Consider the following 14,517-nt stretch of genomic DNA (forward strand, 5'->3'; position numbering starts at 1 on the left):
AGACTGTTATTTTTTCCCTTTTTTTTTTTTTCTCGCTTCTCCATTGCTCTGTATAGCACTGTACAAGGGGGGTGTTACTACACAAAAGTCGAGTTCCCGCATGCATATGTTCACAGACCTAATCCACCTTTCTGGCCTTTACCCCACCCAAACTTAGAATGCTATACCATTGTTAACATACACCCTTTCTGTGGGTAATAGGTCTAAGGCTGCAATACCTACCCCCTGATTGGCTGCATGCACAGCTCTGATTTTCTTTTGATTGCTTCACCCGGGGGGGGGGCAAAGGGAAAGGTTATTTCCAGATTAAACTGTATCAGAGGGCAAAATTTCTTTCACTGATTGAAAGGCTTACGCATCGGTCACTCCCGAACAAGGGGTGTTCGACCATATCAACTCAAACACAATAACTGCCCTCTTATATCTCTTGGAACATTGACCACGTATGGTTTTGTACCACTCCTGGTCCAACCTATGCTGGTATAGCCTAGACAACCTATCTGACGCTATTTTAAGAAGCTACTTGACCAGATACAATCACATGGGAAGTGCTGCTCTCTGATACAGGCTCAGTTATAATTATACTCATATTTTGTTTGTTTGTTCACGTTAAATGATTTTCTGTTATATCTCAGGGTTATAGGATCCCCTCATCTTAAATTTGGGTATATAACGTTAGATGAAGAGGATCTCATACTATTATTCTAGGTTCTAGGTTCTACCTCACTATCAAATGTTATGTTATGTAAGCTGCTCAACTGTCTATAACTGCTTAACCTGCATGCTGAGTGACATCATATAGTACTTGATTCATGACTCCCTGGAGTCTAGACCCATAGCCATCCTATCTACTACAACACTTATTGGCTCCTTCACATATCCTGCTGCATAAATCTCCTGTGGACGAGAGATACTGACTCCTGACCGTTCCACACCGGTTCTTACCACCTCTCCACGAGACAGGAACATACCTGCTCCTGTCGAACCTTACCGGATACTTTAGTATACGAGGGGAGGTCACATATAACCTCTCCGACTCCGGTAATTTGTCCACTTCGGTGACTTTTATACCCTAACTTACCTACTTATCCTCCCCCCCCCCCCCTTTTTTTTTTTTTCTCCTTTCTCCTTCTTTCTTCCTTTCTTCCCTTCTTTTTTTGTTGTTTTTCTTTTTCTCTCGCTCTCATCTTGCTCCATCTCTCCTTCTTTTCCTCCTCTGTCTTCCTTTTCTCCCCCCCTCTCCCTCCTTCACCTTCTCCCTCTCTCCCTTATACTCCCGCCTTTTCTTTCTCTCCCCCCCTTCTACCTCGCAGTCTCCGCCTCTTCCGCATCCTTTCCAACACAAAGCGATTCCAGATTCCGCCCCTCTCTCATTATTTGTGCTCATACAAGTGAGGCCAATCACCTCACATCGGACCGTCCTCTATTACAAGTATAACTGCACACTTGTCTCACCATGTCGCACCTAAGCTCCACAAAAAAAACCTCCACGCTTAAAATAGTATCCCTGAACACAAAGGGCCTCAACATCCCAGAAAAACGTAGCCAAACTCTTGACTTGATGGCCAAAATGAAGGCAAATATAGTGTTCTTGCAAGAAACACACTTTCACACAAACAAAATCCCTAAGCTTACCAACCACCTTTTCCCAACAATATACCATGCTACCAACTCACTCGCTAAAACCAAGGGGGTTTCAATCCTACTTTCCAAAAATTTAGACTGGCAACCCATAGACTCACTTATAGACACAGAGGGCAGATACATCTTCCTTAAGGGCCGTCTCCAAGGGCGACCTGTTACCTTAGCTAACATCTACAGCCCCAATACTGCTCAAGTAAGCTTCTTCAGATCCATCTCAAGATTGCTCTCAGACTTTCAATCCGGACTGACCATTCTAGGGGGAGATTTTAATGTTGCATTATTCCCAATTTTGGACACCTCCACTGGAACAGCCTCCCTACCATACAGAGCAATTAAACAAATTAAACTACAGATCCAAGATCTTCTTCTACACGACACCTGGCGCGCCCTCCACCCCGACGATAAAGATTTCACTTTTTTCTCAGCCCCCCATAACAAATACTCCAGGATCGACTACCTATTCCTATCCCAGAAAGACCTTCCCTTTCTCTCCACTGCCACTATTGAACCAATGACATTATCAGATCACCATCCAATTACAATGACCCTGAGCTTCCCTAATGAACACACTTCCAAAAGTATCTGGCGCCTCGACTCGACCTTACTTACCTCAGAAGAGGTGGTCGAAGACGTTCGTAAGTGCATACATACGTTCTTTCTAGAAAATAACACATCCGACATAGCCCCACTCACCCAGTGGGAGGCCCACAAATGTGTAGTTAGGGGGAAATTAATTTCCCTTAAGGCAGCCCGCCGAAAAGCCCAACAACGTACAATTACAGACATACTCGACAAGATCAAGGCCCTTGAACTCACCCACAAACATTCTCAAGCGCAACAAACTTACCATGAGCTTACCCATAATAGGAAACTCCTGCGTGAAGAGTTGAATCGCAAAACGAGACGCAAATTTGTCCTGCACCAAAAGCTCTTCTACGAATTCGGAAACAAATGCGGAAAATATTTAGCGAAAGCTCTCCAAACCAAAAAAGCACAGGTTACTATCCACACTATCAAAGATTCGCAAGGAAAGGCCTTCATTACGCCGACAGATATAGCAATGCAATTTGAGACCTATTACTCCAATTTATATAATCTGCCTAAACATGCAACAAATCACAAGAGCCTTGAAGCCCGCCACACATTAATCAAATCTTTCCTTGACAAACACTGCCCCAAACTTATAAACAGTGATGATGCACACAAATTAGAGCACCCCATTTCAGAAGAAGAACTAAAACTAGCAATCAAAATGCTTAAAAATGGTAAAAGCCCAGGCCCTGATGGGCTTACAGCTACCTATTACAAGGCCTTCACGGATGTTCTATCCCCGCATATTATTAAGACTTTCAATTCCCTAACATCCCCCACCCTCCCCTTTAATAGACTGCTAGAAGCTCATATCACCGTAATTCCGAAAGAAGAGAAGGATCCCACATCAGTTAGTAACTATAGGCCGATATCCTTATTAAATGTAGATATCAAGCTGTATGCCAAGATTTTAGCCTCGCGTTTAGCACCCTTCCTACCATCCCTGATAGGGAAAGACCAAGTTGGATTTATCCCTGGCAGAGAAGCCAGGGATAACACAATCAAGGCTCTAAATATACATCACTGGATTACAACACATAAACAAGAGGGATTTTTTCTGTCATTGGACGCAGAGAAGGCGTTCGACAGGCTGGCATGGGATTATCTGGAAGCAGTCTTGAAGCATGTTGGCCTTCCAGACCAAATGCTCAATGCTATTATGTCCCTATATACTACACCAACTGCCAGAGTCCGTGTAAATGGCCACCTGTCGAACGCCTTCACTATTAGCAACGGGACAAGACAGGGATGCCCACTTTCCCCAATTTTATTCGTCCTAACCCTTGAGCCTTTTCTCCAAAGTCTCAGAGCTAATGACAATGTCAAAGGTTTCCACATCGCAGACCGAACCTATAAAATGGCAGCTTTCGCCGATGACATACTGCTATTCCTGAAAGATCCCCACACATCAATTCCAAATCTCCTTAAAGAACTGAAGCTATTCCATGTCATCTCCAACTTTAAGATAAATTTTGATAAATCCCAAGCCCTGAATATCTCCCTCCCACAGGAAGCGGTACTACAATGCAAAAACAACTTCCCCTTTAAATGGAACCACGATCAAATTAAATATCTAGGGATATATCTAACAGCTAGACTTTCAGACTTATTCTCCAAAAATCATCTTCCTATCCTTAAAACCATCACGAGTGACTTGAGTAAATGGAATAAACCACATTTCTCTTGGTTTGGAAGGGCAGCAATTCTAAAAATGAACACACTCCCCCGCGTCCTATTCATCTTACAAACCTTGCCCATTAGACTCCCCCCATCCTTCTTTCTAACTTACAAACGACTTTGTACTAAATTCTTATGGAATCAGAAACGACCTAGAGTAGCTTACGATCAGTTAACACAACCAAAAACGAAGGGGGGCATTGGGCTACCTGACCTCAAAAAATACTATTGGGCATGCCACCTCGCTAGAATTGTAGACTGGTCAATCCATAGCCACAGTAAAGATTGGGTCTCTCTTGAACATACCTTCTCCCCCCTACCATTACGATCCATTCCTTGGACCCCACGCAAACACACCCCGAAGAGTCTAAATGATCACCCTCTCATTGCCCCGACACTTCACTGTTTTAAAGAAGCCTGCCGAAAGTTACGCATTTCCTCGACCCCTGGGCCCCTTACTTCGGTAAAGCTCAACCCAGAATTCCCACCTGGTATGTCCACAAATTTTCTGGCAGACACCTGGCAACATCCAGAAGTCTTGGCACATCACTTCTACCACTCAGGCACTTTTCTAGAGCGCTCTTCGTTACCAGCCAACACAGAAAACGTTGCGTTTCCTCTCTGGACGTATTTCCAGATCAGACATTTCCTGAAAGATGCTGACTGCACATCCTCTGTCTCTCGCCGTCTCACAGCATTCGAACAGCTATGTTCCCACTCTGCACCACAGCAACACATGATATCTAACATTCACAACATACTCTCCTCAGACAGCTTACTGAAGACTAACAAAGCCTGCTCAAGTTGGGAAAGAGACCTACAGATAGAAATGACAGAGGCACAGTGGGAACGCATATCTACAATAACTCATAAAGGCTCTCTCAATGTCTCGATACAGGAAAACAATTATAAAGTCTTAACGCGCTGGTACAGAACCCCGGCTATCCTTCATAAATACAACCCAACCCTTTCGGACAAATGTTGGAGATGCTCTAGCGACACAGGTACCCTGGAGCACATTTGGTGGTCTTGCCCCCTAATCCAGCCATTCTGGACCCAAGTCCGAGAAATTACATCGCAAATCTCTACATACACCTTAGAACACTCTGCAGCACAGCTTCTTCTACACCATTCTGACATGCCAGCTCAACGATACTGCAAAACGCTAATACCACCCCTAGTAAACGCAGCCAAACTATGCATCCCCATACATTGGGGAACAACACAGGTTCCAACCATTTCTGAATGGCTCAATCGCATTGGAAAAATTGCAGAAATGGAAGAATTAATCTCTATAGCCAAAGATTGTCCAACCAAATTCTCCCACACATGGGCCTGCTGGACCCACTTCTGTACCACAGCCAATTACAAACTTCTGATGGATCAAACAAATGGGAATCATCCACCTCCAGACGATTGAAGCCCCTGGTAATTGTACGATTACATTCTGTACTCTTATCTAATCAAAATAAGCGACACCTAGCCTCCCTCCCCTACACAAGGGAAGACTGAGGGAGGACCTCTATTGACTCATCCTGATAAACATACTGTCAATTATCTATAAAGCACAAATCTCTTGGTATTCAACATATCCCAACACTTGGGATCCGGCGGCGGAGACTGTGAGGTACCCCCCCTCCCAGCCTACCCCTCTCCCCCCACCCCCCCCCCCCCTCCTCTCTTTGATTCTAAGTTTGGATATCTACACATTATATTGCTCTCTTCCTATACTTTATATTATTTTACTTTACTCTTCCTTCTCTCTTTCTTCTTACCACGGCTCTTAATCTCTCTTCCTCCCTTTCTCCCCTTGTTCTTCCGCTCCTATACCCATCCCTCTTCCCCCTCCCCTTTAGGAGTCTACAACCGGATTCAATCCCCTCACCCGCTACAGCCCACTCCATTTAGTACCGACAGCTGACCAACTTCAGCACCCAAATTATTAAAAGAGAGTGATTACGCAAAGTTGGTCAGCCCCTCATGAACTAGCCATCCCCTGCCTTCTTCCGCTGTTTACACCTACATAGAATTCGATAGGAGACATACACACGATTACCGTTGGAAGCGCAGATAATCATTAAACTAGTCATTAACTTTGCTTGCATCCCATAACTTGTTAAGTATGTCGACAAATGCTATGCTTTTTTCTATACTCCTGTTTACATGCTGGTTCTGATTATCAATGCTGTAAAACCTACTGTTTTATTTCAGACTCCTTGTCCAAATGTAATGTAAGCATTATTCTGTTCACCAATAAAATTTATTATGGAAAAAAAAAAAAAAAAAAAAAAAAACTTGACTACTTCTGCGTAGGAGACCTTGGGTGGGATCCATTTCTCTTGGTGACTCTTCTACCATCTTTTGTTTTTAGTTTGCTTTGTGATCTGAACATCTTCAACTGTCACGATCTCCATCTCATCACGACGTTCAAGCCTCGTCTTCAACTCTATGTGATCTTTCATGTGAGCTCCACAATGGCCGTGTCAGAAGCCGAGAGGTTGTGCCAAATCCTCCGACATCCACATTACGCCTTTCTCAACGATTCCATATTACACGATCAATCGCCCAGGTGAGGACATAATGTTGGTTGTTGTTGTTTTTTTTTCTTTTTTGTAAGGTCGTTCCTTCCAGTTCCGATAGATAAGATGTCGATCAGTGCCAGGGGATCACATAATTTCATACAGGGCTCGACAAATCCCGGTCGCCAGGTCGCCATGGCGACTAGAAATAGGGTCCTGGCGACTTGGCTTGGAAGGTGGGCTGGTGCCATCTGGTGGTGAGCCGTTGGTATTACAAGTTATTACCACCAGATGTGAGCTGGCGCCATCTGGTGGTGGCCGTTGGTATTACAAGTTAAGCATTACAAGTTAAACAGCTATTCTAATGTCATTTTTCACTATTTTCACTGCCATCTTCTTCCCTCTAATTAGAACCCCCAAACATTATATATATTTTTTATCCTAACACCCTAGAGAATAAAATGGCGATCGTTGCAATACTTTCTGTCACACCGTATTTGCGCAGCGGTCTTACAATCGCACTTTTTTGGGAAAAAATTACACTTTTTTAAATAAAAAAATAAGACAACAGTAAAGTTATCCCCATTTTTTTTAATATTGTGAAAGATAATGTTACGCCGAGTAAATTCATACCCAACATGTCACGCTTCAAAATTGCGTCCGCTCGTGGAATGCCGACAAACTTTTACCCTTTAAAATCTCCATAGGCGATGTTTAAAAAAATCTACAGGTTGCATGTTTTGAGTTACAGAGGAGGTCTAGGGCTAGAATTATTGCTCTCGCTCTACCAATCGCGGCGATACCTCACATGTGTGGTTTGAATACAGTTTACATATGCGGGCGCTGCTCACGTATGCGTTCGCTTCTGCGCGCAAGCTCGTCGGGACGGGGCGCGTTTTCTGGCTCCTAACTTTTTTAGCTGGCTCCTAAATTCCAAGCAAATTTGTCAAACCCTGAGGTAGAACATCAGATCTGGAACAGAGGTGATGCAGCGTATACCAGTGAAGGTTAAAGGGGCACCCCGCTGGGATCGCAGGTTCTGGATGCGTGGCTTGTCAGAGCTCCCAGCAAGCTTGAGGCAGGAGCACACCGGGGCAACTGGAGCTGGAACGAGGGACAGCCAGAGCAACCCCCCCCGGGAATAATGTGACGCCAAACCGGAAACAGAAGCGTAGTTAGAAGGGTAGCCAGGGTCAGCAACGAGCAAGCGATGAGGTACCAAAGCACCAGACAGGAACATGGTCGGGAACCGATGAGCAGAAGCATAAACAGGATCCAAGGTCAGGTAAATAACAAGCCAGGTCAGCAATGGCTATCATGCAGGATACAAGCAGGGCATGAGGGAACAGCTGAAGATCAGTCAGCACTGAGCATGAATCTGAGCCTCCTTTAAAAAAAAGGCCATCTGGGGCCAATGGACACTGTGGCTGTGCTCACGCATTTGCGTGCATTCCTTCGCACCTGGATAACATGCCATGGGCAATACCCTGCCCATGTCTGTGTGCCCGACGTGTCACAGCAGCTTCCTGACAAATACTGTTCTAGTGTCAACTACAAATGTGGGATTTTCTTTTACTTTCACGTGATAAAGGACAAATAGAGAGGGTAATTATCTTTAATGGGGGCACAGACAGCAATAAAAAACCTGACAGGGGTTCTAATTCCTCTCCACCTAATAACAATTGTGACCTAAACCTGATTGGTGTCCTTTCTTTATTTTAGGCCGTTTCATCAAATACTTTTTTTTGGGTGCAAAACATCCTGGCAGAGACAAATGGGCCCCACCTATAGAAGAGGTAACACAACATTTAACTTTGAATTTATTGATGATGTTTAAATTGCCAAGAACTGATAATTGCCTGTTGATTGCTCTTTTGAAGTACAATGGAACCTCAGTTTAAGGCCCCATACTCACGAGCAAACATGTCTGCTGAAACTGGCCCGCAGGCCAGTTTCAGCAGACATGTTTGGTCGTGTGTGGGCGCGAGCGGGCCGAATTCCAGCAAACATTTGCCCGCCGGGCCTTTTCCCAGCAGACAAATATTCCTGGACTTGTTTTAAAACAGCCCGCTGGAATTCAGCCCGCTCGGACATGTACGGTCGTCAGTACAGACCTACCGTACATGTCCAGCCGCCCGCCGTGCCTCGCATGCGTCGAATGACTTCGACGCATGCGTGGAAGCATTTTAAAGGCGGGCCGCCCACGTCGCCGCGTCATTGTCGCGGCGACACCGCGTCATCGACGCGGCGACACCGCGGACACGCCCCGCGTATTGTTTACGCGCGGACTTCTGTACGATGGTGTGTACAACCATCGTACAGAAGCCCTCTGGCAGACATGTATGGTGAAAACGGTCCGACGGACCGCTTTCACCATACATGTTTGTCCGTGTGTACCCGGCCTAAGAGTAACTTGGTTTGAGAGCGTTTTGACTTGCAAGCTTTTTCTTTTTAAATTCTGACTCGGTTTGCGAGTGTTGACTCACAAGACGAGCAGAATTCAAGCTAAATTGGCCTGCAGTACCTCATTTGGCCTGAGGTACAGGGGCGCAGGAGCTGAGAAAAGCCGAACATTGGCCAGCAGAACCTCATTTGGCCTGAGGTACAGGGGCGCAGGAGCTGAGAAAAGCCGAACGTTGTCCTGCAGTACCTCATTTGGCCTGAGGTACAGGGGCGCAGGAGCCGAGAAAAGCCGAACATTGGCCTGCAGTACCTCATTTGGCCTGAGGTACAGGGGCGCAGGAGCTGAGAAAAGCCAAACATTGGCCTGCAGTACCTCATTTGGCCTGAGTTACAGGGGTGCAGGAGCTGAGAAAAGCCAAACATTGGCTTGCAATACCTCATTTGGCCTGAGGTACAGGGGCGCAGGAGCCGAGAAAAGCCGAACATTGACCTGCAGTACCTCATTTGGCCCGAGGTACAGGGGCGCAGGAGCCGAGAAAAGCCGAACATTGGCCTGCAGTACCTCATTTGGCCTGATGTATGGGGGGCGCAGGAAACAAGCCAAAGTGTCCTCAGGCCTTTTCAGCCATTTTTGGCGCTCTCTGGCGCCCCACCCCCACATCTGGCCGCATTCGGTATTGCATCCCATTGAAGTTAATGCAGAACTAATTATTTTTGTTTCCATTGACTTTGGATTACGAGTGTGATGCATTTGCCTATATGTCTCAGTTTAATTCTCCCTGCTAGCCATGTGTGTGTGTTAGAGGTAGAAAGGGATTTCATGTGTGATTCATTCCTCTAACCGGTTATTGAAGTGCTAATGTCCCCTCACTATTCTAAAGGTTAATTGATCTATTGTGTTGTGTGAAGAAGATCTGTGTTTACCCTTAAAAGATGTGTATTGTATCATCAGGCTAAATGATTAGAGAAGTAGTATGTTAATTATTCTGATTGCTTCAGTGTAGTAATTACCTCCACTGATGTAATTATCTAAAGAAATGTGTCTGCATGGTCGGCTCCGACTTGTCTCCTATAATCTGTATGGGAAACCCCACTGTGTGAGGGGGGGGGGGGCGGAGATTTCATTGTTCCTAACAGGTTGTAACCACATATAAGCTGAGAGTTGTGTCATTAAAGTGTCTTGTTCTAGCAGTAAGCCTGGACTCATGTGTGGCTTATTGGGGCGATTCCATGGACTCCTACTTGTGGAATATTGGGTGATTTTCGTTATGGGAAGAAGGGACTGTTTGACGGGGATATCATACCAATACCGTCACAACGAGCATTCTCCTGGAACGGATTATACTCGTAATCCGAAGTTCAACTGTAATAGGAAATGGCTAGCAGGTGCCAGGAGGAATTATTTTCCTGCTGGGGTAAAATAGCATCTCGTCCTTTCTCAGAAAGTTGGGTTATGTGTAAACCTCTATCTCAGATTTTTTTTTTTTAAATGATGGCTCACAATGAGCTTGGTCCTCACCCAAGTTCATCTGAACTCGGAAGTTAGGTGTTGTTGCTGAGACAATGAGCTCCGAAATTGGGCCTGTTGAGATGAGGTACCCAAAGGGATGGCAATGACTGTGACATCATGGACCCAACATGGACACATGGCCTTAGGAGGTCAATGTGGATGTGGCCATATTAGGTGAATGATGTCATCCCCACCCCCTTTGTATATGTGTAGATGTGGGATTTGGAATCTTATAAATGGCCAACAACGACCAAATGGCCAACGACGACCTAATGGCCAACAACGACCAAATGGCCAACAACGACCAAATGGCCAACAACGACCAAATGGCCAACAACGATCAAATGGCCAACAACGACAGCTAACTTCCAAGTTCCAATTGAACCCAAGCTCATCCCTAACCATGTCTAGATTTGAACTGTGTCCCTTACTGCTCGGGCTCTATGCTTCTGGCCTATCAGAAGCTGTGTTTGGTGTAATGGCGCACCTATGAAGGCCATAAGGGCACGTTAAGGTGCCTTACTGCACATTGGCTTAACCACTTCCATACCGCCTATTCTGGCACTTCTCTCTTTCATGTAAAAAACATAGGGCCAGACTAACATATAATTACGTTGCTCCAGGGCAGCGTAACGCATGTGATTTACGTTACACCGCCGCAGGTTTACAGCGTAAGTGCCTGATTCTCAGAACACTTACCTGTAAACTTGCGGCAGTGTATCGTAAAAGCGCTCGGCGCAAGCCCGCCCAACTCAAATGGGGCGGGCACCATTTAAATTAGGCGCGTTCCCGCGCCGAGCGTACTGCGCATGCTCCGTCGGGTAAATTACCCGACGTGCATTGCGCTAAATGACGTTGCACCGACGTCATTTGCTTAGACGTTAACGTAAATGGCGTCCAGCGCCATTCATGGACGTCTTACGCAAACGACTTTGATTTTTAAATTTCGACGTGGGAACGACGGCCATACTTAACATGGCTTAGGACAACTAGGGCTCAGCCCTAATTTTACGCGACGTAACTCGACGGAAACGACGTACAGTTAGATTGACGGGCCGTTAAGACGTTCGTGGATCGCCGTAAGTATTCATTTGCATATTCTACGCCGGCCGCAATGGCCTCGCCACCTAGCGGCCAGCCTAGAATTGCATCCTTAAGATCCGACAGTGTAAGTCAATTACACCTGTCGGATCTTAGGGCTAGCTATGCGTAACTGATTCTATGAATCAGCCGCATAGTTAGGACGGCCGTAACACAGAGATACGACGGCGTATCAGGAGATACGCTGTCGTATCTCTTTGGTGAATCTGGCCCATAGTTTTTTTCTAGAAAATTACTCAGAATCCCCAAACATTATATATGTTTTTTTTAGTAGATACCTTAGGGAATAAAATGACGGTCATTGCAACTTTTTATCTCTCGCGGTATTTGAGCAATCCTTTTTCAAACGCTTTTTTTGGGGAAAAAACTGTTTCATGAATTAAAAAATAACAAAACGGTAAAGTTAGCCCATTTTTTTGGTATAATGTGAAAGATGATGTTACGCCGAGTAAATAGATACCTAAGTTGTCACGCCTTAAAATTGCGCACACTCATGGAATGGCGCCAAACTTTGGTACTTAAAAATCTCCATTGGCAACGCTTTACATTTTTTTTACAGGTTACCAGTTTAGAGTTACTGGATCGGGCAGGTATATCTTCTTTTCTATGTCCCCTAAACATAGATGACCAATTAACCCTTGCAGCGAGGGCACAACCCTACTAGCAGCCGGTTTAGAAGAGATCAATCTGTGCCAACTTTCCTAAGTTAAATGGCACAAAAACTAATATTATCATCTTCAGTGACATGGAGGAAGACACTTCTATTCCCGCATGGCCTTCCTCGTTCGGTGCTCCGCCTGAGGTAGCCAACCAGGTGAGGGATTTGGAGGTCATCTTGGATTCCAGATTGACTCTGCACCCTCAGGTGAGTGGAGTAGTGAGTTCATGCCGCCACCTCCACCTAAAGCTCCTGTGGGCCCTTTTCTGCTATCTGGATGATGACTCGGATAAGATCGCTCTGATCCATGCAACAATTACCAGTCGGTTGGACTATTGTAATGCTTTGTACCTTGGCCTACCTAAAAAGATCATGCATAGACTCCAACTAATTCAGAACACTGCAGCAAGGTTACTTACGTACGGGTGCTGGTAGGAGAGAACATATCACCCCAATTTTGAATACCTTGCATTTGTTGCCTGTCCGCGAGCGGGTTCTGTTTAGGATTTGCTGTTTTATGCATAGGATAGTCCATGGAGGTGGACCAGAGTACCTCCGGATAAAATTCACACGATATGCTCCTAGTGGAGCACTACGTTCAGCGGGACAAACAAATGTCGTTGTCCCTAGGGTGAGGAAACCTAGATGAGGAGGACGTGCCTTCTCGGTGCAGGGGGGTAAGGTATGAAACGATTTACCGTTGGTCCTAGAAAAACACCACCAACTTGCTAAGCTTCAGGAAGAGTTTGAAGACCTTGCTCTTCCAGAAGTGTTATGGGGGCTTATAGGTCACTGCATGCCAACCAGTAAGGGATCTAGATTAAGAAGATCAGAATCTCCCTGCTCATTATAGTCATACACATCGGGGCCCATGGGTAAGACTGCGTTTATAAGCATTTTTTTAATAATAATAATCCCTTTCAGTAGGGTTGAGCCCAATTTTAGATTTCCTGGAGTTAGGCTTTAAAAGCTAAAGTTTAGGTATGGCACATTTTTTCATAATTGCATTGGTCTAGTTTGGACCATTGTAAATCCATATGCAGGGATGGACTGGCCATTGGGACTACAGGGAGCTTCCCGGTGGGCCGATGGCTCAGTGGGCCGGCTTCAGTGACAGCGGTCTACCGCCCCCCTCTGCTCCTCTGTCTCTCTCTCCCCGCAGCGCTCACCTGGGGGGAACAAAAAAGCAGGAGGAGGAGCAGGGGGGACGCCACATTGATGAAAGCCTGTAAGAGCTCTTTGATAAAAGACCTAATTCCGTTTTTTTTTTTTCAGGTGGTGTCATGCCTTGTTTGGGTGCTGCAGCTCTCCCGACATTATTTGGATTTGGATCTTCATCGATCTACGTACACTCAAAGCACCCCCTCCTGGCTTCATGTAATTACCGTTGTATCAAAAACCTGAAATGAAGACTGAACCCAGGGCCAGCATTAGAAATCATGGAGCCCCGTACAGCCTACACCACTGAGCCCCCTACCTGACAGGGTCAGAGCCCTATCTGACCACCCTTTCCCTTAACCACTTCAGCCCTGGACCATTTGGCTGGCCAAAGGCAAGAGCACTTTTTTGCGATTCGGCACTGCCTCGCTTTACCTGACAATTGCGCGGTCGTGCAAAATGGCTCCCGAACAAAATTGGCGTCCTTTTTTTTCCACAAATAGAGCTTTCTTTTGGTGGTATTTGATCACCTCTGCAGTTTTTATTTTTTGCGCTATAAACAAAAATAGAGCGTCAATTTTGAAAAAAAAAACAATATTTTGTGCTTTTTGCTTACAAAATAAATAATAAATATCCATTTTTTTTTAAAAAAAAGCTAATTTTTTCCTCAGTTTAGGCCGATACGTATTCGTCTACATATTTTTGGTAAAAAAAAAATCACAATAAGCGTTTATTGATTGGTTTGCGCAAAATTTATAGCGTTTACAAAATAGTGGATAGTTTTATTGCATTTTTATTAATATATTTTTTTTACTAGTAATGGCGGCGATCTGCGATTTTTATCGTGACTGCGACATTACGGCGGACACATCGGACACTTTTGGGACCATTCACATTTATACAGCAATTAGTGTTATACAACTGCACTGATTACTGTGTAAATGTGACTGGCAGGGAAGGGGTTAACATTAGGGGGCGATCACAGGGTTTTAATATGTTCCCTAGGGAGTGATTCTAACGGGGGCGGGGACTCACAAGGGGAGGAGACCGATGTGTGTGTGATCTCCCATCCTGGGTGAACGTCATATGACGTCCTGGGCTTCCCGGCCGGGAGATCCCATCTGTGGACGTCATTTGACTATGGGCGGGACCTGAAGTGGTTAAATAGCAAATTTGGCCATGCCCATCATTCGGCATGGTGCTTCATATTTCACTCCCTGCTCCTCCCCCTTACCCGCCCCTATTATCAGGGTCAC

General features: G+C 45.3%; 1 protein-coding gene across 1 annotated transcript in view; it reads left to right on the plus strand.

The window, feature by feature from the left end:
- LOC120928398 (NACHT, LRR and PYD domains-containing protein 3-like) overlaps nt 1–13,647 on the plus strand; it is a 63,116-nt gene extending 49,469 nt beyond the window's left edge. Inside the window, exons 5-7 of the mRNA XM_040339496.1 lie at nt 6,284–6,481; nt 8,154–8,227; nt 13,379–13,647. Coding sequence (XP_040195430.1) covers nt 6,284–6,481; nt 8,154–8,227; nt 13,379–13,512 — 406 coding nt within the window. The 3' untranslated portion in view covers nt 13,513–13,647. The remainder of the gene's footprint in view (nt 1–6,283; nt 6,482–8,153; nt 8,228–13,378) is intronic.
- Nucleotides 13,648–14,517: the final 870 nt, after the last annotated feature.

Source organism: Rana temporaria, chromosome 2 (assembly GCF_905171775.1).
Source record: "Rana temporaria chromosome 2, aRanTem1.1, whole genome shotgun sequence".
NCBI lineage: Eukaryota > Metazoa > Chordata > Amphibia > Anura > Ranidae > Rana > Rana temporaria.